Below are 25439 nucleotides of genomic sequence, written 5' to 3' on the forward strand. Positions count from 1 at the left end.
GTTTACTATCTAAAGTAACATTAAGTAATTTAGTCTTCTCAACTTGTTCAACAGCCAAACCATTCATTACCAGATTCAGCTGAGGTCTAGCAAGGAACGATTTGTACCAAATACAATCGTTTTAGTTCCGTTTTAGAGACGTTCAGGACCAGAGATGTGGTAGTTGTCAGTCAGTGTAAACCATCTAAAACACTGGTACAGTATCCTTCCCACACTGAGCATCAGTTTAGGTGTTTAGAGCCAACTAAAACACTGTTACAGTATACTTCCCACACTGCTGAGCATCAGTTTAGGTGTTTAGAGCCACAGTATACTTCCCACACTGAGCATCAGTTTAGGTTTTTAGAGCCACAGTATACTTCCCACACTGAGCATCAGTTTAGGTGTTTAGAGCCACAGTATACTTCCCACACTGAGCATCAGTTTAGGTGTTTAGAGCCACAGTATACTTCCCACATGGAGCATCAGTTTAGGTGTTTAGAGCCACAGTATACTTCCCACATGGAGCATCAGTTTAGGTGTTTAGAGCCACAGTATACTTCCCACATGGAGCATCAGTTTAGGTGTTTAGAGCCACAGTATACTTCCCACATGGAGCATCAGTTTAGGTGTTTAGAGCCACAGTATACTTCCCACATGGAGCATCAGTTTAGGTGTTTAGAGACATCTAAATGCGTTAACTTGATTCTACAACTGCACCTTTTGATGATTCAGTTCATGGCAGTCAGAGTTATTAGCCTGGTCCCAGATCTGTTCATGACATATTGTCACACCAAACAGAGAGACAGCACAAACAGATATAGGACCAGGCTACAGATTTATTCCAGTCAGCTTGAAATACACTAAACAATTAACATAGGACCTGATATTCTGGGTTTCTGATTTTAACTGAATCAAGTTGGAATGTGATTACCTGCTGTAATAGGTTCATCTGGATAAACCCAGAGTGAGATAGCTACCTATCGTATCTCCCTGATCGGTTTCTCTTGCTGGTCTCCGCCTGTAATCATCTCAGCATCTCTATTGGTCCTTTTTGAAGATGAGATTGGCTGACAGGCAATTGTTCACAGGTTCTTATTGGCCGGTTGAACTGTGGTTTGACCACCCAGTGGTGGGACTGTGGCATAGTAGTCAGAGATCTCATCACTGCTCTTGCTGTTTACCTTATTAGATGTCGCCCACCATGGAGTACCGGGCAAAGCCTGGAGGGGGTGTCAACAACAAACTTTATAACAATGTACAGACGGACATATGTGGTGCACGGTATATACACACAAACAATAGTTACACACACACACACACACACACACACACACACACACACACACACACACACACACACACACACACACACACACACACACACACACACACCCTTTGTAACAGCCTGAAAATATGTAACATTACATTAGTGTGGAGTGGGCCAACTAATTTCCATTCAACAGGTAAGCTAACCCTAAACTTCTGAACCCCGTCTTACCCCTCACAGCATAGGCAGCAGACAGATCCTCCTCTTCCTAGCTCATATTTTCCCCAAGGTGGTGTTTGGCGGCCTCTCGTGCTACAGAGTGATGAGGAGGTAGAATGACAGATGGGATGGAGTCATGGAAAAGACCACCGGGACAGGTGCCAATGCCCAGGGCACCAACATGGCCACTCTGTTTCCTGTTTTGGAATTGCTTTGCACCATTGATGAGACTTCTACCTCGGTTCTAATGAGGTATCTGTCTCTCAGCAGTAGTGTCTTACCTTTACGCAGGGTGCTGAGGTCCTTGAGTTGCATGTTGGAAGGTAGAGACATGTTCTCTCTGGGTAGGTATATCTTGTCTACCTTCATAGTAGGTGATTCGACACTGAAACAAGAATCATGGGGTGTATTCATTAGTGCACACCGTCGCAAACCAAAGCAATGAAAATCAGTCTCTTCTTGGATAAGTTCAGGTATGCCCCTCCCCGTTTTGGCCTGTGTGCTTCCGTTTGTTTCCTAGTGAATACATATACATACATGTAAAGTATATTATTATACAGACACTTGCCTTATATACTGTACTGTAAATACAAACAGAGGAGCATGCTCATGCATAAATATATACCATTTAATACAATACGTAGGTATTACATCTTAGTCATTTTACCAGACGCTCTTATCCAGAGCAACTTACAGTAGTGGTGAATGCAGACATTTTCATACTCCCTCCCACTTTACCTTTTTTTTTCATATTCAAAGAAAGACACATTTTAAACCCACACCTACGCTGACAATTGACACAAACAACAGATAAACTGGCCAAATAATGTACGTTACCATTTTTTCGCCATTATAATCTCGACTGGCTCATCTGAAAAAGGACAGGCACAGACATTTTTCAGAGACTTAAAGTACCTCCTTCATTGAATCATGAAAATACAACAGTTCCTCCCACCCTCCTTGCTCCCCTGTCTCACCGATGACGGTCTTGCCCTTGTGCAGAAGACAGAGGATGAGAAGGGTAATGAAGCCCACTGCGCCCCCTGTCAGGATGCCCAGCACCGGCACCTCCACCCTGGACTGGAGGAACACTGGAGAATACAGATACAGGACTGTAGTAGAAAAAGGGGCTTTTCACACTATTGAGTGGAACCGAGCTGGGCCAAACCAAGCTATGCTCAGGTGGCCTGGTTACGCGTCCACCCTTTGCAAGACAGTCTGGTTTGGTACCATAGTGAGAAAAGGGTAAAAGTGATAACGACCTGCCAGAGCTAGGTTGCTCTGAGCTGCAACGACACTGTTGCTGGTGTTCACAGAGACGTTCCCTGATAGACTGCTCAGGGTGACCTGCAGCGTGTGATTGGTCAGCCATGGGTAGCTCCGCGAGTCCAGGATGAGGAAGTCCGATGTGTTGGCCACCAGCTGGCCAGACTGGTCCACCCAGGTGATGTGGGAAGGAGGGTTGGACCGTACCAAGGCAAAGAGGACCAGGGAGAGGCCAGGGTCTGAGGTTTCAGTGTAGTGAGCGTTTACACGCAGAATCTCCGGCAGGACTGGGATAGAAAAGGTATGGGAACATAACAAATAGAGGGAAACTGAGCATCACATCAGTTCAATATTACTGGGTCTAAATAACCTACAGTGGTGGGATCATATTGGATATTGATATTCAATGAGAAGATCTGAGTAGGCAGAAGGACTGGGGTTAATACTGTATTTGGTTATGACACCTTAACAGCCACAAGATATAACCATATAAACACATTCCCCACAACACATCAGTAGATCATTCAACGAGCCTCTTGTCACTGCACCTTGAGGGTGACGGTGGAGTTGTAGCTCTCTCCACTGCGAGGGCTGGAGGCGGCACACACCAGCTCTGTATCCCACTTCCTGGCTCTCAGAGAGAAGGTGCTGTTGCTGAGAAGGTGCTCTTGGAGTCCGATTTGAGCAGCCCAGACTCCTCCACTGATGTCATCACCAGGCGCCCAGGTGTCCGTTTGTCTGCCGGCTGTCTCTGTCGCTTCCCGTTGAGATACCACGTCAGCAGGGGCGGGGCATTAGGATTCCAACCCTCTGACTGGCAGTTGAACTTGTAGGTGACATTCTCTTTCAGTGTTAGTGCAGCCTGATGCCGTCCATCAATCTTGGGGTCATGTTCGATCGCACCTGGATGTAGAGAAGTTTATATGTTCAAAATATGTGCACTTGAACCCCAGTGTCCATTTAAATGTACTTTTCATCTGTTTCTCATGAGAATCTTTATCCTTAATCAATATATTGTAACTCATAAAGTACTGAGTAGTATACTGTGTGGTGGTATATTTTCCATGATCCAGTCTTGTTACTGACCTGTCCATGCGCAAGCCAAAGTGTGTAGCAGCAGGACAGTGGTGCCTGGCCCTTGCATCAGACACTCCATGCTCGTCCACAGGACCACCAACACCCAGCTGCTAAGACAGAGTCAGACAGACGGACGGACGGGACAGGACAGGACAGTGATTGCTCTCCAGTGACTGAATAGAGGGATTACACAGACAAGAGAATGACAAGAAAAACAGAGGTGGACAAACAGACAGAAACAAGACAGGGAGAGAGTGCGAGAGAGCGAACACTGACATGTAAGAATTACATTAGCCCTAGAAAGAAAGACAAGAAAACACTGACAGAAGGAAAGAAACTGGAACGAAGACAGTAAAAACACACCGGAATAAAGAGGATAGATCCCTACGAGAGACAAAGAGAATGTGGTGAACACAAGTTGAGACAGATAAACAACTAATGTGAACAGAATGTCAACAGAGGAGCAGTAGCTTCTTGGACAATCCATTAAAAAATACAAAGGAACAGCCAATCAGAGAGGATACAACAGTCTATGAAAGACACAGAAATAGCCTAAGTGCATTTCAAATTATTTTTTTACATTTGAGTAATTTAGCAGACACTCTTATCCAGAGCAACGTACAGTAGTGAGATCATACATTTCCATACTTTTTTCGTTTTTGGTCCCCTGTGGGAATCGAACCCACAACAATGGCGTTGCAAGTGTCATGCTCTCCCAACTGAGCCACATGGGACCATAGGCATATAAAGACACAATGAACAGTGACGAGGAGAGGTAGAGCAAGAGTTGATTATGCTCCTCACAAATAGACCCTGAATCCAAAGTATTCAATCATTTGCTGGCTGTCCAAATTTGATTTGTGAGGAGCTGCAGTGTAAATTCTGAGTAGGTCTCTATCAGTAGATTAAAAACACAGGCCTGTTTAAAAGAAGTCCGGGATTTCACGCCACACATATGCAAATTAATGTGTGAAAAGGCACCAGAAATGACAAAACGCCTGATACTATTAATCCCGGATGGTCATAGTCACATGATCAATGTGTCACTGCCTTCCACTAAAGCAGGAATGTAAGCATGACATTAACATATAAAGCTGACGGCATGAGAATAGTATTCCCCAAATCAACAATTGTGCAATCAGTCTAGTAAATAGAGGAGTGGAAGCTTGTCATCATAACAAGCACAGGCACGATGGATTGAAGGGAGTAACGGACAAGAGTGGGCTAGACTCTGCACAACACACTTAATCTGCTGTGCAGGGATGCATGCAGTGTCTCAAAACACACTCACCCAAACACATACACAGCAATGCACACAGCAGTCTTTCAAACTCAGATACACCAACAAACAACACATAACAGTCCTAATCTTTCTTCCCCCATTCCTCCCTCTCTCTCGTTAGTGTTACCTTGGCACAGTCGATAGAAAGGCGGTGGGATGATTCAGCCTGTCGGTCCTCCATGCATGCTGGGTAGGGTAGTAGAGGAGAGGAGACGATAGGCAGCCCCCCCCCCACCCCCACGGCTCACTCAACTACACACACACACACACACACACACACACACACGAGATCCTCCGACTGCAGCGAGAAGCATTTAGTGGCTGACGCAGGCAGTCATGCTGTCGCCACACAGATAACAAGGGGAGAGGGGGAGCGAGAGGAAATAGGGACAAGCTACGCAATGCATCCGTCATTTAATGAGCCACTAACCATGTATTCCAAGGTGGGCGAGATGGCTGGAAGGAGAGTGATGAGGGGGCAAGGTGTCAGTCTTAAGGCACAGGGACTAAATGTATCCATAATTCTTGTCCATCTTCCAATCGCAGCATCCCTGCCTGCCCCTCCTCTATTATAATACTACAGGGCTCCCATAGATCTGTGCTCAGCTACCGTTGCCTGAAAAGCAACTGCAGTGCAGCTCTACAGACAGACCAAAGAAGATGATCACAGAGCACTGCAGCACCGAGCTTACCCAAATGATCCCCATTCATCCCTACAGTGCTCCTGTGTCAGTGGCAAAGAGGTCCTTTCCTTAAATCTGACAAATACAACTAGTGGAGTTATTCTTCTCACCCATGAGGATTTCAGGTTTGTGCCCAATGTATCACATACTGTCAAATCTGGAGTATATGTCAGGGTTGATCATTTTTAAATGCAGTCAATTGAGGAAGTAAACTGAAATTCCAATTCCAGTGGGAATGTCTGTTTACTTTCTGAATTGACTTTATTGAACTGGAATCGAAAGCAACCCTGTTACAATAGTGCATAAAGATGTTTGCCGTCGGTGTACATGTTTGACCATCATTAAGTCTTCTCCTCAACTGCATTACAATAACTTCTATCTTTTGTATCGAGTCAATCAGTATGACATTCAGACTGGCAAAAGACAAGCATTAATACAAGCAAACTTTCCACACAGGTGGTATACAGATTCCTTAAACGCATCGAACATCACCCAAACACATTGTCTTTTTAAATTATTTATTTATATATATTTATTTAATTCATCTCAGTTTGGTTGGAATTCTATTTAATCATTGTTGCACTTTAGTATTTTTGTACTAAAAAAAAATATTAAAAAAATGAAAGGATAGAAAAAGAGAACATAGGATACAGGTGCCGAGCAGAGACCTGGTTTACAGACGATGAGGGGGAAGTCAGACAGAAACAGATAAGGAAGAAGAAAACGAGGAGGTGGTCCCTCATCAGCAACACACACACACAGTCCCTCGCTGGACCATGATGCACTGGGAGTCCTTGCGGACAAGGGGGAGGATAGGTGGGCGGATCATTCTCCCAAACCCTACGCTCACTATCTGAACTGTACATACTGCGTTGGGGTCAAAACTCAAGACCGCTCAGCATATGGTCAGTTCCTAATTTCTCTCCTTCTGAAGCGATGGAGGACTGAATCCAGTATTGGGGCTGGAGTAGGTCTCACTTGCTGATCATGTGACAAAGGGAGGGAATGAGAGAGCGAGAAAGAGATAGAAAAGGGAGGCAGCACATGTGCAGAGTAGTAGTCTCCTCCTGGAGATGTGGCCGTAGCGGGGCCAGAGTCGGGAGGAGAAGCTATGTCCATTGTGTGTTGGCCAATAAGGGGGGCGATGAGGTCGGAGACGGAGGGTACCACTGCAGATTGGGGGAGCGAGAGGAGAAGGGTTCTTTCTCTCTCCACCTCTAAATGTCTTATGATGATGATGGGGATGATATGTCAGCTATATTACAGTTCCCCTCCATTTCATTTACTGCACTCCCAGCACCGAACCACCCTACAACCCCTTGCCTGCAAAATCTACCCCTAAAAAGCAGAGAACGATAACAATGGCAACGGCATCAATGATTGAAATGATAAAAAGTAACACAAATAATCACTCTCCTCTTCAAGTGTCTCGATAATAAAACAATAAGAACAATATTTTTTTATGACAATGAAGGAGACTTCTCTCTGTACTCTTTTGGCTAAAAATCTCAATATTCCCCCCAAAATAAAAAAATAAAAGAAATTTGACATCTGAAGACATCCAAAAATACAAAATAATAACAATATAAAAATGCCTCCCCAACACCTCCCCCCAAAAATATGATACAGAAATTGCAATCTATACATGGTGTCGCTGTACAGAGGAGGAAGGGGAAGAATGTCAGTTAAAACTACCCACAATGCCACACTGTCACAAGAGGGGGCAGGGGAGTGATGGGGAGTGGAAAAAGAGGGAGGAAGGATGGAATGAAGAACAGGGGGGGGGAGAAGGGCATAAAACATGAGAGAACAGGGGAGTGAGAAAAGGAACAGGCAGTATGAGAGGGTGAACAGGGAGAAGAATAAAAGATAGCATTGAACTGAAAGTGCAGAATTACGTAAGTAATCAAAACTAAAATGTTGTCCTCCTTGCAACACAGAACATTTTTTTTTCTTTAATAATAATTGTCATTATAATCATAATAACAATAAAACTTATTTTACAGTAAACAGTAATAACAATAATAGTAACAATAATGATCATAACTTCTAGATGAACATTAGCCGTAAAAATTAATTTTAAAAACAATTAAGAAAAAGAACGACAGAACAGGAAAATAAAATGTAAAAATGAGAGCTGGTTGTGCTGTGCAATCCTTGATGTCACTGAGCTCCATTGTTTGTTTTTTTAGCACCCCTGAGCCTGAACCAAACCCATCCCCGCAAGCCCAACGTAATGGGTCATTCTGAGAGAGAGCCTCATAGGATCTGAGATCACAGTCCGCTCCGGAATGGTCCACCGGAATACAGCGGAGGGGAGAGGGAGGAGCGGACAGAACCTCACAGGAATCCCCACGCACAGACTTGGTGTGAATACTTTGGGTTTGTGGCTGAGTGTTTGCACGTGTATGTTTATGTGATCTATATATTTTGCCTGTATGATTGCCTGGGACATTGAGGTGCATGAGTATGTTGCTATGGCAACAGTTGGGGGAGGGGGACAACAAGGGGTAGGAAGGAAGAAGTGAATGGGGGTGGCAGAGCCCAATCTATCCAATCGGATGGAAGAGCAGAAATGGAGAGAGCCAATGATGGCAATGCTTGCTAGATGGCTGTGCAGAACAGAATGCTGGCATTGGACCCACTCCCCTCACCCAGCCAATCCCCTCCCACCCACCCCGGACTGCAGCCTGCAGGCAGCCTGCCTTCCCCCAGGACTGACAGAGAGTGCCCCCTCCAGACAGACAATGGCGGTTTGGCGTGATGCTGCTCAACACAGGTGGCTGATGTGGACCTTTATACACAGGACACGCTCCTAGGAGAGAGAGAACACAGAGGGACAGAGTTAACGCTAGGGGTGAATCCCAATTGTCTTTCCCTCATCTTGCCCTCATCTCAAAACACATTGAAAGAGCAGATCTGAGGTTCCTCCCCACGGTCCTTCTCCTCCAGTGCACTTAGAGAAGGCGGTGAAAGAGGATGTGAGGAACCAAGGTAATACTATTGAGATTCACCCTCGATATCCCCTAGCTAGGAGCACTAACAGTTCAAGTACTGTGCTTTATCATGTTCACCTCTTGACCAACAAAGTCGGTACTGTGAATGAGAATCAGGCCAAAAATGACCTGCCTGGCAAAATTAAGGTTTAACTAACTGACAGTTGATCTAAGAACAGCATTAACAAACAGTGACAACAGTATGGACAACCATTGACATGAGTCTGGCTACAGACATTCACTCACTGTAGACGGAGTGTAGCGCAACAGAGTCATACTGTAAGATTGTCCAAAATGGCTCTCTATTCCCTATATAGTGCACTACTGGTCAAAGGCCCTGGTCAGACGTAGTGCACTACACAAGGAATAGGGCACCATTTGGGACGCAGATTAAGTGCATGTGCGTACCCGTGCTAGACCCCGGCCTGCTCCATGCTGTACTGCAGGTCTGGGGGTTTGTAGCTGTGAAGGATGTTGCTGGTGCAGGACGACGGGTAGCAGGCTCCAGCGTGGAGCTCTCCCTCCACGTCACATACTGCCAGGAGAAAACACACATACACACACACAGCCTGTCAGAATTAAGAACTCCTCCTTGTTCAAGGCAGGTATTTGGTGGGTATTGTGAATGCATGAGCATGACCGTGGCTCAGTTGGGCGGCAGGTAGCCTAGCGGTTAGGACGTTGGGCCAATAACCAAAAGGCCGCTGGTTCGAATAACCGAGCCATCAAGGTGAAAATCTGTCGGTGTGCCCTTATGCAAGGCACTTAACCCTAATTTGCTTCAGGGGCGGCGTATTACTATGGCTGACCCTGTAAGTTGTTTTGGATAGAAGCATCTGCTAAAATGACACATATTACACTATACATTAGTCATGTGATAGAAATTATTTTAAAGAGTTCACATTTGACCGAGTCTGCCATGTTTCACTCACTTTAACCCATTTGGTGTGTGTATGTGACACTGACCCGACTCTTCCCGCTGGTGGAGCTGCTGGCTTCCTGTCAGAGGTGATTGGTTGAGGATGTCAGACATGCGGGCGGAGCTCAGAGCCTTGCCAGCCAATAGGCTCATCCCAGTCATGGGCTCGGCCTGGTCCTGAGAAGGTACAGAAAGACACGTTAAGTACATAAATGCACGCAATGTTCAATTCCAAATCAACCCCTAGTCCCTACCCCTAGGCATGCCATACAGATCTGAAAAGATAGGTATGAGCAACACGGTGCATCGTGCCCTCTGATAGGCTAGGTAAATTAAGACCTATCCATTGAAACTATCCAATCGTTTGAAATCTACATAAGAGGCTGAGAAATTCTGTACATTCTATTTCTATGGTCCCAAACAGAGCACATTATGACACCGTGAGAAACTCACATAGGCGTCGTCGCTGGTCTGGATGGTGTGGTGGCGCTGTAGCTGGCCCCGGGGCCGATAGCCGTCCCCCTGGGGGACCCTGGTGGAGTAGCCCACTCCATTATGGTCAGGCACGCCCTGCTCCATAACCTGCTGCCCCTGGGTCCTGCAGTCAACATGCTCATTGTCTGGAAGGGGGGGAGAGGAGGAGGCAGGGATTACTGAAGTTAACAATGTAGACTGTAGCTTGTGCAACCGAAGCAGGAGAATGTGTAAAACGCATGCAAATATTAACAATCAGTGACGTGAAAGCTGTTTGAGACTACAGAAATAGAATGACTAGGTTCTACGTCTGTGGTTGAGCCTGCTTGGCCATTACCTCTGGTCGTGGTGGTGCTTCTGATGTAGCCGTGTCTGTGTGTGGGGGAGTTGTAGGGGGGCGTCCCTCCCCGGGGGGGGCCCAGTAGGTCATGGCCGTCCCCACAGCCTTGGGCCTTGGCCAGGAGGCCCTCATGGTAGCCGGGCGGCAGGTCATCCTCCTCCATGCTCTCAGAGTGGGGTAGGCTGGGGGGCTGGACGTCTAGGGGCATGATCTGGAGGAGGTGTTGGTAGGGGCTCCCCGGCTCCAGAGACTCCCCTTGGCCGAGCTGGCGCAGCAGCATCTCCCCGTAGTCCTGGGGCACATTGGGGGGTGTGGGGGGTGCCGGTCGAGGGCTCTGCCTCTTCAGTAAGGAGGCCAGGTCCTGGGGGGGCAGGCGGGGGTCGGCGTGGCCCGTCAGGGAGTGGCGGGGGGAGAGGAGACCCTGTAGGGTGGGGGTGACGTGCTGCTGGGGCCGGTACTCCAGGGGGGTGGGGGAGAGGAGAGCCTGCTGCAGGGCAGAGGGGCTCCCGTAGCCTCCGCCTCCGGCCCCACCGACCACCCCACCCTGGTAGGCCTCCATCCCTGGCACCTTAAGGGAGGTCCCCTGGAGGTAGGGGTTGTAGCCACCCACCACCCCCGAGGCCCGAGATCCCTCACTGAACAGATGGGGGTTGTTGAAGGCGGCCTGGTCGTATGTGTTGAACCGTCCGAGGCTGCGACTGGGGAGTTAGGGACCCAGGGATGAGAGGGAGAATAGTCAGCTAATGCCATTTGCAACCAAATGTACCGTCCAACACAAACTCCAGCAAATACTGAGAGTGTTCTTCGAGGAAAAAAACAAAATACACCATTGAGATCGTATTCTGGATTAAGGAAGTATACAAGAAAAACATGACAGTTATTATTATTAGTAGTATAAAACTGAAAGGAGTTATTTATGAACAATATGAGAGGAGTATGTCACAAAACACAAATATGTCTACCTGATACAGTGACAATACAGTTCGACATGTTCTTCTACACTTAACTGCAACACTGTGGTTGCAACCCCGCTATTATGGGTCAAAATCAGCACAGAAACCCGTACGGTTTTAAAGGTCACAAGTCCACTGAGGGGTGTGCAAGCCGTAAAATACACACAAATGCTGTAGCTTTTCCAGAGGAAATGACAAGAAAATCAAAGGATGATGTAACTGCCAAGCTTGGCTAAATACAACACAGACTGGGTAGGTACAGAGCTGCCTATAGCTCCTACAGTATGGTGACACTACTGCCGTTAGCAGTCATCCCACCACCTACGTCCATTTTAGTCAGCCAATCTCAGTGGAGGATTCAGGTGGTGACGTCTTCTTCTTCTTCTTCAGCCAAGTACGTTGTTTTGGGTTATCAATAAACTTTAGTAACAACGGTATTTCTCAATGTAAAAACCCACAAGGATGTGTCTGAAGTCCACTAGCCTATCAGGTGTAAGACTCTGTGTGTCACTAAATGGCAGGGGTGTCTAAAGAATTTTCCCTGCGGGCCGCATTCAGTCTTCCCCGAGGTCCCAAGGGCAACACCTAACGTCGGTTATATTTCCTCACAGGCAAAATGTGCAAAACATAACATAAGCATCTATCCATCGCTTTTGGGATTTTCTATGATCCCCGACTGTCTAGATTGTTTTCAAAAGGACAGGATTGAATGAGCTGATGGGCCCATATGTTTGACACCCCTGTTATATAGAGTACTTTGATCAGGGCACATGGTCTAAAATGGTTCACCATATAGGGAATAGGGTGCCACGGGCAACACAGTTTATAAAACTCTACGATGAGTGAGTTTTTGGCTTCAGGAACATGGTTTCCTAGGGTTGACTGAGGTATGAGAGACTGAAATCTACAATAACTGTGAACATTGTGAAAACGAAAAATAAAAAGGTGGGGAGAAAAATGAAATGGAAGAATTCGCAAAGAAAGTCCAAAACACAGAATTGAAGAACATGAAAGTTGAAGAAAAGTGCTGGCAGAAAAAGATGTGCAAAGGCATGCCAGTTCAGGCACAAAGTGAGCAGCGGTGTGAGGGTCACCTGTGGGTCTCGGCGTTGTCTGCACTCAGCTGCTTCCCCAGGACCCGGTGGGCGCACGGCGTGGAAAGGAAGGCATGCTGCTGGCGCTGTTGGGCCCCGCCCCCTCCCAGCTCCACCTCCTGCACCTGGATAGTCACTTGCTGCTGGGGCATGGGGACGCCCCCCCCACGGGAGGAGGAGCAGGGCTGCTGCTGGGGCATGGGTACACCCCCGCCACGGGAGGAGGAGCAGGGCTGCTGCTGCGGAGGCAGGGTGACGGGGCGCAGGCCGCAAGGGGGAGGACTCCCGCTGGAGGGCTGATAGAGGGCGGGGCCGTGCTGGTACTGAACCGCTGATGGCACACCTGTGGGAAGGAGGGAGAGATCAGTCAGTCAGAAGAGAGCTACTGTACCTACAAACTGGCTATTTCAACCATCACTTCGTCCTAATAAGGGATCATTAACAATTGAGTCATATTGACCTTTATCGTCCTTTAGTCTAATAAAGAAAGACAAGTAAGGCTAAGGGGTGGAGTTAGAACTCACCATGGCCCTGCATCATCGCTGTTGGAGGGGGACTCTGATTGGGCTGTCTGAACAAGTGGTTGCTGGCATGTGTAGGCGGTGGGCTGGAGGGCTGGATACGCAACCTGAGGGAAGGGAGAGAACAGACAGGGATGTAAATAACACTCATTAATAGAGCGGCACAAAAAGCCTGGCTTGTTGGTGGAGCTTCTCTGAGCTGCACTACATGTGTTTAGCAGACAATTGCCATTGAGTGTGTGATTTTGAACCAAGGTGTCTAAAAATAAATGTATTGTTTTTAGTCACTAATGATTATCATTAGTCTCTAAACTAAGTTGTTGTGTGTGGTGTTCTCACCTCTGGAGCTGGTGGGTAAGGTGACTGGGCTGGCACTCTCCGTGTCCCAAAGACAGGGCCTGCAGAAGGGGGAGAAAGATTCAGACAATGGAAAAACTATTTAGGAACACATCATGGCACGTGTTTACTGTATTTGTGTCACATCGACCAGCCTTTCATGGTGTCTTTCAAAATCAAATCATCAAATCAAATTTATTTATATAGCCCTTCGTACATCAGCTGATATCTCAAAGTGCTGTACAGAAACCCAGCCTAAAACCCCAAACAGCAAGCTTTCAGAGAGAGAAGAGATGGGGACAGAAATGTCAAGGCTAGGGTCATGGTGACTTGCATCTGCTAGTGTAGAAAACGCTGCTCCCGCTGATACAAACCATGCAGTGCGCGTGTCGTTCTCTCTCTGTGTGTGTGTGTGTGTGTGTGTGTGTGTGTGCGTGCGTGTGTGTGTGTCCATGTCGGTGTGTGTCACAGTGACCTGTATCTGCTGGTGTAGAATCTGCTGCTCCTGCTGGTACAGGAAATGCTGTTGTTGTGTGTGCTCAAGCAGCCTCTCGTCCTGGGGGCAAGCGTACATCTTCTGCAGCTGCTCACACTCCTGGTACACATACGCGCACAAACACACAAACATATTGTCGTTAGAGACCACACAAAGAAAGACGGTGGCACCCGGAATATAAGGAATAGCATTATTTGCTGTCACGTTCACTCAGAATAGCCCCATCCAATGACAATAGAATGCAACGATAAACGAGACTCAAATCAATCCAAGTCCAGATCCAAAAGGCTTCTTAACAGGTTTTACCTCCAAAGCCATAAGACCGCTGACCAGCTAATCAAATGGCGACCCGGACTACTTGCATTGAACCCCCCCCCGTTTAAGCTGCTGCTACTCACTGTTTATCATCTATGCATAGTCCCTTTTCCCCTACCTACATGTACAGTTGAAGTCGGAAGTTTGCATGCACTTAGGTTGGAGTCATTAAAACTCGTTTTTCAACTCCTCCACAAATTTCTTGTTAACAAACTATAGTTTTGGCAAGTCGGTTAGGACATCTGCTTTGTGCATGACACGTAATTTTTCCTACAATTGTTAACAGACAGATTATTTCACTTAAAATTCACTGTATCACAATTCCAGTGGGTCAGACGATTACATTCACTAAGTTGACTGTGCCTTTAAACAGCTTAGACAATTCCAGAAAATGATTTCATGGCTTTAGAAGCTTCCGTTAGGCTAACTGACATCATTTGAGTCAATTGGAGGTGTACCTGTGGATGTATTTCAAGACCTACCTTCAAACTCAGTGCCTCTTTGCTTGACATCATGGGAAAATCAAAAGAAATCAGCCAAGACCTCAGAAAAGAAAAATTGCAGACCTCCACAAGTCTGGTTCATCCTTGGGAGCAATTTCCAAATGCCTGAAGGTACCAAGTACATCTGTACAAACAATAGTGTGCCAGTATAAACACCATGGGACCATCATGTCGCTAAGGAAGGAGAAGCATTCTGTCTCCTACAGATGAACATACTTTGGTGCCAAAAGTGCAAATCAATCCCAGAACAACAGCAAAGGACCTTGTGAAGATGCTGGAGGAAACATGTACAAAAGTATCTATATCCACAGTAAAACTAGTCCAATATCGACATAAACTGAAAGGCCGCTCAGCAAGGAAGAAACCACTGCCCCAAAACCTCCATTAAAAAAAAAACAGAATACGATTTGCAACTGCACATGGGGACAAAGATCGCACTTTTTGGAGAAATGTCCTCTGGTCTGATGAAACAGAAATATAACTGTTTGGCCATAATGACCATCGTTATGTTTGGAGGAAAAAGGGGGAGGCTTGCAAGCCATAGAAGACCATCCCAACCGTGATGCACGGGGGTGGCAGCATCATGTTGTGGGGGTGATTTGCTGCAGGATGGACTGGTGTACTTCACAAAATAGATAGCATCATGAGGTAGGGAAATTATGTGGATATACTGAAGCAACATCTCAAGAAATCAGTCAGGAAGTTAAAGCTTGGTCGCAAATGGGTCTTCCAAATGGAAAATGACCCCCATGCATACTTCCAAAGTTGTGGCAAAATGGCTTAAGGACAACAAAGTCAAGGTATTGGAGTGGCAATCACAAAGCCCTGACCTCGATCCTATAGGAAATTTGTGGGCAGAACTGAAAAAGCATGTGCAAGCAAGGAGGCCAACAAATCTGCCTCTGTTACACCAGCTCTGTCAGGAAGAATGGGCCAAATTTTGTGGGAAGCTTGTGGAAGGCTACCCGAAACATTTGACCCAAATTAATCCATTTAAAAGGCAATGCTACCAAATACTAATTGAGTGTATGTAAACATCTGACTCACTGGGAATGTGATGAAAGAAATAAAAACTGTAATAAATCATTCTCTCTACTATTATTGTGACATTTAACATTCTTAAATGAAGTGGTGATCCTAACGGACCCAAAACAGGGAATTTTTACTCGGATTAAATGTGAAAAACTGTGTTTAAATGTATTTGGCTAAGGTGTATGTAAACTTCCGACTTCAACTTGACATATTACCGCGACGAATCTGTACCCCCCACACAATTGACTTGGTACCGGTACCCCGTATATAGCCTCGTTACTGTTATTTTATTGTTGCTCTTTTACTTTAGTTTATTTAGTAAATATTTTCTTAACCAACAATGCAGTATTAAGAAAAATAAGAGTTAAAGGGCTTGTAAGTAAGCATTTTACGGTAAGGTCTACACCCGTTGTATTTGTCGCATGTGGCAAATAAGATTTGATGTCAAAAGACCATTTCCTTCTTATGTACAGTTGATGGACAATAAAGCTTTTTGAATTAAATTGAATACATTTCAGAGTCCATGAGGTTTGTATATAAGGCATGTTGTCCTTCCTTACACTTCTAAAATCTCTGTTGACTCCATAATACAGACCGGTTCTGAAGTTGTCAAATGTTTATTTTCGCTATTGCTTTGTTGTGCACTGTTACAATGACCTTGGAGATCCCTCCGCCACCTCTCATCCCAGCCTTGACATTAAACTGTTAAATCGATTAGCTGATATCTAGCCTGGTCCCAGATCTGCTTGTGCTATCCTTTCGGCATGACAAAGAGTTGACATGACAGCACAAACAGATCTGGCACAAGGATAGCTGAAGTGGTTTTGGGTGCCGAGATAGCTCTAGCTCTGACCGAGGGCAGAGGTGCCGTCAACATCAACAGCAGCTTGTTTTGTGTTGACTCACTCCCGTAACCCAGCAGCCTAGTGTTTACTCCGACCACGTCACCATTGAATCTTGAGTCTATGGGATTACTCCTAATTACCACTAGTTACATCAGTACCCGTGGCCAATCCCAATATCCCCTTCAACCTGCCTTTAAACCCTCTATACCCATCCTACCCTGATCAGGGACCTCTAACCTCTTGATACCCCCTCGGTGCCCCCACCTTGGATCTACAGTACCAGTCAAAAGTTCGGACACACCTACTCATTCCAGGGTTTGTCTTTATTTGTACTATTGTAGAATAATCGTGAAGACATTACAACGTTGAAATAACATGTATGGAATCACGTAGTAACCCAAAAACTGTTAAATCAAAATCTATTTTATAATTGAGATTTTTCAAAGCAGCCACCCTTTGCCTTGACAGCTTTGTACTGTCTTAGCATTCTCTCAACCAGCTTCATGAGGTTGTCACCTGGAATGCATTTCAATTAGCAGGTGTGCCTTCTTAAAAGTTCATTTGTGGAATTACTTTCCTTCTTAATGCGTTTGAGACAATCAGCTGTGTTGTGACAAGGTAGGGGTGGTATACAGAAAATAGCCCTATTTGGTAAAATACCAAGTCCATATTATGGAAAGAACAGCTCAAATAAGCTAAGAGAAATGACAGTCCATCATTACTTTAAGACATGAAGGTCAGTCAATGCGGAACATCAAGAACTTTGAAAGTTTCTTCAAGTGCAGTTGCAAAAACCATCAAACTCTATGATGAAACTGGCTCTCATGAGGACCGACACAAGAATGGAAGACCCAGAGATAGCTCTGCTGCAGTGGATAAGTTCATTATATAAAACTGCACCTCAGATGGCAGCCCAAATAAATGCTTCACAGAGTGCAAGTAACAGACACATCTCAACGTCAACTGTTAAGATGACAATCAGGCCTTCATGGTCGAATTGCTGCAACAAAAAAAACACTACTAAAAGCACACCAATAAGAAGAAGAGACTTGCTTGGGCCAAGAAACGAGCAATGACATTAGACCGGTGGAAATCTGTCCTTTGGTCTGATGAGTCCAAATGAGAGAGATTTTTGGATCCAAACGCCGTGTCTTTGTGAGACGCAGTAGGTGAACGGATGATCTCTGCATGTGTGGTTCCCACCGTAAAGCATGGAGGAGGTGTGATGGTGTGGGGGTGCTTTGCTGGTGACACTGTCTGTGATTTATTTAGAATTCAAGGAATACTTAACCAGCACGGCTACCACAGCATTCTGCAGCGATATGCCATCCCATCTGGTTTGCGCTTATTGGGACTAAAATTTGTCTTTCAACAGGACAATGATCCAATACACCTCCAAGCTCAGAGCTATTTGACGAAGAAGGAGAGTGATGGAGGACTTAATCAGATGACCTGGCCTCCACAATCACATGACCTCAACCCAATTAAGATGGTTTGGGATGAGTTGGACCGCAAAGTGAAGGAAAAGCAGCCAACAAGTGCTCAGCATATGTGGGAACTACTTCAAGACTGTTGGAAAAGCATTCCAGGTGAAGTTGGTTGAGAGAATGCCAAGAGTGTACAAAGCTGTCATCATGGACAAGGGTGGCTACTTTGAAGAATCTTCAATATATTTTGATTCATTTAACACTTTTCTGGTCACTACATGATTCAATTAGTGTTATTTAATAGTTGAGATGTCTTCACTATTATTCCACAATGTAGAAAATAGTAATACATTTTTTTTTTTAAACCCTTGAATGAATAGGTGTGTCTAAACTTTTGACTGGTACTGTATGACAAAGCAACTCTTTGGCTAAAGCAATTCAGTGTCTCAATCCAACGCTGCACAATCAGTCCTTAAAATGTGTATGGAATCCAACTAATTGAAGGTTAAGTGGGAGTAAGTGGATGAGATCAATGGAAACTTGTTCACACTTCTACAGCATGGACATTTCTGTAGGCTGCTGCCTGCACGCTTAGGTGCAGAAGGAAGATAAAAAGGAGACAGAAGCGTACGGGGTAAGGCAGGACAATGCTTAGGAACTGCAGGGCTTACCCAAATAAGTATTGTAGACCGCAGATCAACGCAAAAAAATACAAGCTCGTCTTTACATATTTCAATATAGTTCAGCCAGCCCTGGAGTTGTGCAGGTGAGAAAATGTAGGGGGAAAAATGGACAAAAAAAAGATGGAAAAATGAAGCCGGAAAAGTGGGCCGATGACTTGTTCTTTACATGGAAAAATATTGAATGAAAAGCAGAAAATTAAAAATGTCTGGTTTCTGGGAAAACTAAAATGGTATGGTTTCTGGAAAAAAAAGATGGATGGGAGAGAGGGATCTTTAAGTAAACAGACTAAACAAGAACCAAAATGCGTTTTAGTGTCTGCACCCTCTCTCTACACTGGTTATACCCCGTACCTACCTGTTCCATTGTAAGGCAGGACCCGCAGGATCAGGTGGGTAGGGTAAATAAGGACCAGCACGGATGTGACAGAATGAGAAGAGGCATTTAAATCGATGGGATCTCAATGAAGAACCAGTCCATGTTTCACACCACCTGGACCCTCCAGGGGTCCAAGTCAAGCACTTGGAAAGCTATCTAGCTGCGTGTGTACGCAAGTGGTTGTATTGTGACAAAGGCATTAATTGAATCACGGTAAGACCCGCTCTTTTCCCTGAATGCATTCATAAAAGACTTTCCAGTGACGACTGCATTCATAAAATTCATAAACTGCATTCATAAAAGACTTTCCAAACACCAGTACAACACCAGGTGGAGATGTTCACACTGAATCTATGTCGTCTAAAGAGGCTGAGGATCTAAATCTAACACAGCACGCCTGTCCTTTCACTGTGTAGGAAAACAAACTAAGAGGAAGTACATGGAAAGTGAGTGGATGACGTCAAGGGAGGCTTGTGTGGCATTCACACTTGAGCCCCAGGGGTTGTGGGCAGTCCGGGCACCGATGTTGGATGCATGCATGCTTAGGAGCAGCAGGTAGATACATTGGCGCAGGTACGGGGTAAGGCAGGGCTATGCTTAGGAGCTGCAGGTAGAGGTAAATCAGGACTAGTCTCTCGTGAAAGAAGAACACATTAAATGGGGGTGTATAGAACCAGGTGGGGGTTTATAGTACTAGGTTTGGGCGTATAAACCAGGTGGGGGTAGGGTTGTGGTGCTCATGACATTTTGTCAGCCAGTGATAGTCATGGAAGTGTACTGTCGGTCTCAGGTAATTGAACGTAATTAACAAACATGTTTAGCATCTCCTGGCTTCCACGCATAACCTATAAGCCACTGATGCAGACCTTTGGAACATCTACAAGTCTAATAAATCCATGTAATATAGCCTACACCATCACAATAAATCCACGTTAGGTGTGATACAAACATTAGGCTATATGTTCTGATTTTTAACACATTCTAAGGCTCCATAATGCGACACATTTTGTTTTAAGTCACATGAAACGCTTGAGCTCTGCAGTTTCTTGTGCAGGCTGCACACACTTCATCAATCGCTCATTCACAATCGCTCATTCACAATTTGACAAGCACTTGACAATATTCTCACCCATCAGACTACTCAATGTAATCTGGTCTTTACATATAGCCTACTAATATATTCAATTTGCCATATATTTTTAAACTGTGCTGTTTCACAAAAGTCCTGAACATTTCTATTCACATAGGTTGACCCACTTTAAATTAAAGATAAACATTTTTACCAAAAGTATTATTATATAATTGATCGATTGACTATGACTTTTCAAATCACCCAGTAGTGCTACCTGCACAGTTAGCTCCAGGTAAATATGCAATTCTTCAGCCATTCCTGGACCTGCGACCAAAAACAAGCTACATATGGACAATACCAAAACAAATGATCCTGTCTCTTCACAGCAAAATCTGCAGAGCTGGGATGGTTGTATCCCCCATACACACTATCGTTCAAAAGTTTGGGGTCACTTAGAAATGTCCTTGTTTTCGAAAGAAACCACATTTTCTTGTCCATTAAAATAACATTGATCTGAAATACAGTGTAGACATTGTTAATGTAGAAAATTACTATTGTAGCTGGAAACGGCAGATTCTTAAAAGAATATCTACATAGGTGTACAGAGGCCCATTATCAGCAAATCACGTGTTCCAATGGCACATCGTGTTAGCTAATCCAAGATTATCATTTTAAATAGGCTAATTGATAATTAGAAAACTATTTTGCAAGTATGTTGAAAACTGTTGTCTGTTTAAAGAAGCAATAAAACTGTTGAGTATCTGGTGCATCATCATTTGTGGGTTTGATTACAGGCTCAAAATGGCTAGAAACAAATACTTTCTTTGGAAACTAGTCAGTTTATTCATGTTTTGAGAAATGAAGGCTACTCCATGCGAGAAATTGACAAGAAACTGAAGATCTCGTACAACGGTGTGTACTATTCCCTTCACAGAACAGCACAAACTGGCTCTAACCAGAATATAAAGAGGAGTGGGTGGCACCGGTGCACAACTGAGCAAGAAGTACATTAGTGTGTCTAGTTCGAGAAACAGACGCCTCACAAGTCCTCAACTGGCAGCTTCATTAAATAGTACCCGACAAAACATCAGTCCCAACGTCAACAGTGAAGAGGTGACTCCGGGATGCTGGCCTTCTAGGCACAGTTACAAAGAAAAAGCCATATCTCAGACTGGCCAATCAAAATTAAAGATTAAGACGGGCAAAAGAACACAGACACTGGACAGAGGAACTCTGCATAGAAGGCCAGCATCCCGGAGTCTCCTCTTCACAGTTGACAATGAGACTGGTGTTTTGCCACTCAAGTCTCAATGTCCTTGAGTGGCACAGCCAGAGCCCGGACTTGAACATGATCTAACATCTTTGGAGAAACCTGAAAATAGCTGTGCAGCCAATCAAACCTGACAGAGCTTGAGAGGATCTGCAGAGAAATGGAGAAACACCCCAAATACAAGTGTGCCAAGCTTGTAGCGTCACACCCAAGAAGACTCGAGGCTGTAATCGCTGCCCAAGTTGCTTCAACAAAGTACTGAGTAAAGGGTCTGAATACTTATGTAAATATGATATTTCAGTTTTCATTTTTTAATAAAAATTACAAAAATATTAAAACCCTGTTTTTGATTTGTCATTATGGGGTTTTGTGTGTCGGTTGATAAGATAAAAAAAAACTAACATAAGAAAATGTGGGAAAAATAAAGGGGTCTGAATACTTTCCGAATGCACTGTAAATTCCAATCGTACTTTGTCAAAAGCCTTTTCAAAGGCAGCTATAAATATCAGGCCTGGTTTCCCAGATTTTTCATAGTGTTTTATTGTGTCTACTAATTATATTATCTTCAATGTCCATGTAAAGTCCATGTAAATCACCTGTCTGATTAGGATTAATAATGTCTGACAATACCTTTTAAATTCTATGCACAATGCTAGAATTTTTGCATCACAACACTGAAGTGTAAGGATTTTTTTTTTTAAATGGACTGGATCTTTGTACTTACCACTTGGATTCTGTTTCAGTAATAAGGAAAATCAGACTTTCTTGTTGAGTATCTGATAATCTACTATTTTTACAAGAGTGGTTAAAAAACATGCTAATAACGGTGCTCTGAGTATATCAAAAAAGGTTTGGTATACCTCCACCTGGAGTTTTCCTCAGACTTAAAGGCTTTAAAAAGACTTAAAGGTTCCTCCTCTGTAATTTGGCCTTCACATGAGCCTTTCGGTAATTAAAGTTAATTTAGTTCATTTTACATTATTAATAGAAAGAAAAAAAATACATACAATTAACTTAACGTTGGTTAGTGGAGACAGAGGAGACATACGAAAACATACTTTAAAAGGACTTGGCTTCCTCTCAAAATATTGTTTGGTGAAGTTTCAGTAAATTATTTTTGGTAGCATTTCTATGTTGAAGATTAAATAAACAATTTGGGGCATTTTTCCAATATTACATCCAGGTCGCTTTATTTTTTATAATATATTACACTCGATTTTTCTTGAATAAGTTCTTCAATTTCTTTTTGCTCTCACTTATTCTGTGCCTATGTTACAGTTTTTATTGCTATCTGTCTGTATTGTTAGTCCTACTTCCTTTGTTACAATGGGCTCTTTTTACCTAAATTGCTTTGTTTTAGAGATGAGTACTGAATTGTATGGCCTCTAAAGGCACATTTAAAAGTGTCCCATACACTAAGGGGATCTGCTATACCCACAGTGCCTTGCGAAAGTATTCGGCCCCCTTGAACTTTGCGACCTTTTGCCACATTTCAGGCTTCAAACATAAAGATATAAAACTATTTTTTTGTGAAGAATCAACAACAAGTGGGACACAATCATGAAGTGGAACGACATTTATTGGATATTTCAAACTTTTTTAACAAATCAAAAACTGAAAAATTGGGCGTACAAAATTATTCAGCCCCCTTAAGTTAATACTTTGTACCGCCACCTTTTGCTGCGATTACAGCTGTATGTCGCTTGGGGTATGTCTATCAGTTTTGCACATCGAGAGACTGACATTTTTTCCCATTCCTCCTTGCAAAACAGCTCGAGCTCAGTGAGGTTGGATGGAGAGCATTTGTGAACAGCAGTTTTCAGTTCTTTCCACAGATTCTCGATTGGATTCCGGTCTGGACTTTGACTTGGCCATTCTAACACCTGGATATGTTTCTTTTTGAACCATTCCATTGTAGATTTTGCTTTATGTTTTGGATCATTGTCTTGTTGGAAGACAAATCTCCGTCCCAGTCTTAGGTCTTTTGCAGACTCCATCAGGTTTTCTTCCAGAATGGTCCTGTATTTGGCTCCATCCATCTTCCCATCAATTTTAACCATCTTCCCTGTCCCTGCTGAAGAAAAGCAGGCCCAAACCATGATGCTGCCACCACCATGTTTGACAGTGGGGATGGTGTGTTCAGGGTGCATTGTTGCCAAAAAGTTCAATTTTGGTTTCATCTGACCAGAGCACCTTCTTCCACATGTTTGGTGTGTCTCCCAGGTGGCTTGTGGCAAACTTTAAACAACACTTTTTATGGATATCTTTAAGAAATGGCTTTCTTCTTGCCACTCTTCCATAAAGGCCAGATTTGTGCAATATACGACTGATTGTTGTCCTATGGACAGAGTCTCCCACCTCAGCTGTAGATCTCTGCAGTTCATCCAGAGTGACCATGGGCCTCTTGGCTGCATCTCTGATCAGTCTTCTCCTTGTATGAGCTGAAGGTTTAGAGGGACGGCCAGGTCTTGGTAGATTTGCAGTGGTCTGATACTCCTTCCATTTCAATATTATTGCTTGCACAGTGCTCCTTGGAATGCTTAAAGCTTGGGAAATCTTTTTGTATCCAAATCCGGCTTTAAACTTCTTCACAACTGTATCTCGGACCTGCCTGGTGTGTTCCTTGTTCTTCATGATGCTCTCTGCGCTTTTAACGGACCTCTGAGACTATCACAGTGCAGGTGCATTTATACGGAGACTTGATTACACACAGGTGGATTGTATTTATCATCATTAGTCATTTAGGTCAACATTGGAACATTCAAGAAACTCACTGAACTTCTGGAGAGAGTTTGCTGCACTGAAAGTAAAGGGGCTGAATAATTTTGCACGCCCAATTTTTCAGTTTTTGATTTGTTAAAAAAGTTTGAAATATCCAATAAATGTCGTTCCACTTCATGATTGTGTCCCACTTGTTGTTGATTCTTCACAAAAAAATACAGTTTTATATCTTTATGTTTGAAGCCTGAAATGTGGCAAAAGGTCGCAAAGTTCAAGGGGGCCGAATACTTTCGCAAGGCACTGTATGTTATTTTGGAAAAAGTCAGTTCTAAATGATTCTGTCTTAGCTAAAAATAAAGTTATCATCCAATAGGCTTTGATTAAATTTCCAATATTCTCACCCACGTGGGAATTCTGTACGAGTAATGTATTCTGCATTCGGTCCCCTCTCAACACTTTAAAAAAACCTTGGGTGCCAGCGAGAATGACATAAGAAAGTAGTCAAGACAACTAGCTTGATTGAGCACTAGTTTCAATATATCAATGACATATGTGATTTCCTTAAGTGCATGAGGGTGGTAGTTTGTAGCGTGATTTCCTTAAGTGCATGAGGGTGGTAGTTTGTGGCGTGATTTCCTTAAGTGCATGAGGGTGGTAGTTTGTAGCGTGATTTCCTTAAGTGCATGAGGGTGGTAGTTTGTAGTGTGATTTCCTTAAGTGCATGAGGGTGGTAGTTCGTAGTGTGATTTCCTTAAGTGCATGAGGGCGGTAGTTTGTAGCGTGATTTCCTTTAAGATCCCGTTTATAATTTACCACCATTGTATTGCTTGTAGGTTTGATAAATGATTATATATATTTTTAAAGAAGCATGGATCATCATTATTTGGACCGTATATATTAATGAGCCAAATCTGTTTATGGTCCCATAAAATATTTAAAATCATCCATCTACCTTGAGGATCTGTTTGGACAATTTGCAGATTCAGATCAAAATGATTGTTTATTAAGATCATCAACCCTTTAGAGTTTCTTTGCCCATGGAAGAAATATACCCCCCCCCCCCCCCCCCCCCCCAAATTGCTGAATGAGTTTCCTGTTAATACATATTATATTACTTTTCTTTTATCCAGGTAAATACTGACAGTCTTTTCTTATTATCTGCAATTAGAATGACTTATTTCCCCATTTACCATAATGAGATACAAGTTGCAATTCAATTTATCCTAATATATGTTTGTCAACTTACCATTAAAAAGTACCATAGTGACTGAGTGTCCATATAGCTGTACC

The 25439-nt window shown here is 43.9% G+C and overlaps 1 protein-coding gene and 1 pseudogene across 4 annotated transcripts in view; both read right to left on the reverse strand.

The window, feature by feature from the left end:
• Positions 1 to 1044: 1044 nt before the first annotated feature.
• On the reverse strand, positions 1045 to 5684 carry LOC110507550 (annotated as a pseudogene).
• A 593-nt stretch (positions 5685 to 6277) lies between these two features.
• Positions 6278 to 25439, reverse strand: part of LOC110507071 (serine/threonine-protein kinase SIK3 homolog) — a 56216-nt gene continuing 37054 nt past the window's right edge. For 2 of the 4 annotated variants that reach the window (XM_036965866.1, XM_036965869.1), the window contains 9 exons: positions 13885 to 14004; positions 13413 to 13471; positions 13077 to 13180; positions 12553 to 12895; positions 10503 to 11203; positions 10145 to 10311; positions 9739 to 9868; positions 9181 to 9307; positions 6278 to 8591 (listed from right to left, as the gene is read on the reverse strand). In XM_036965866.1, the coding sequence (XP_036821761.1) occupies positions 9186 to 9307; positions 9739 to 9868; positions 10145 to 10311; positions 10503 to 11203; positions 12553 to 12895; positions 13077 to 13180; positions 13413 to 13471; positions 13885 to 14004 (1746 nt within the window). In that variant the 3' untranslated portion in view covers positions 6278 to 8591; positions 9181 to 9185. Of the gene's footprint in view, positions 8592 to 9180; positions 9308 to 9738; positions 9869 to 10144; positions 10312 to 10502; positions 11204 to 12552; positions 12896 to 13076; positions 13181 to 13412; positions 13472 to 13884; positions 14014 to 25439 lie in introns of all 4 variants that reach the window. The other 2 variants (XM_036965867.1, XM_036965865.1) reach the window with 1 other exon arrangement.

This window comes from Oncorhynchus mykiss, chromosome 27 (assembly GCF_013265735.2).
Source record: "Oncorhynchus mykiss isolate Arlee chromosome 27, USDA_OmykA_1.1, whole genome shotgun sequence".
NCBI lineage: Eukaryota > Metazoa > Chordata > Actinopteri > Salmoniformes > Salmonidae > Oncorhynchus > Oncorhynchus mykiss.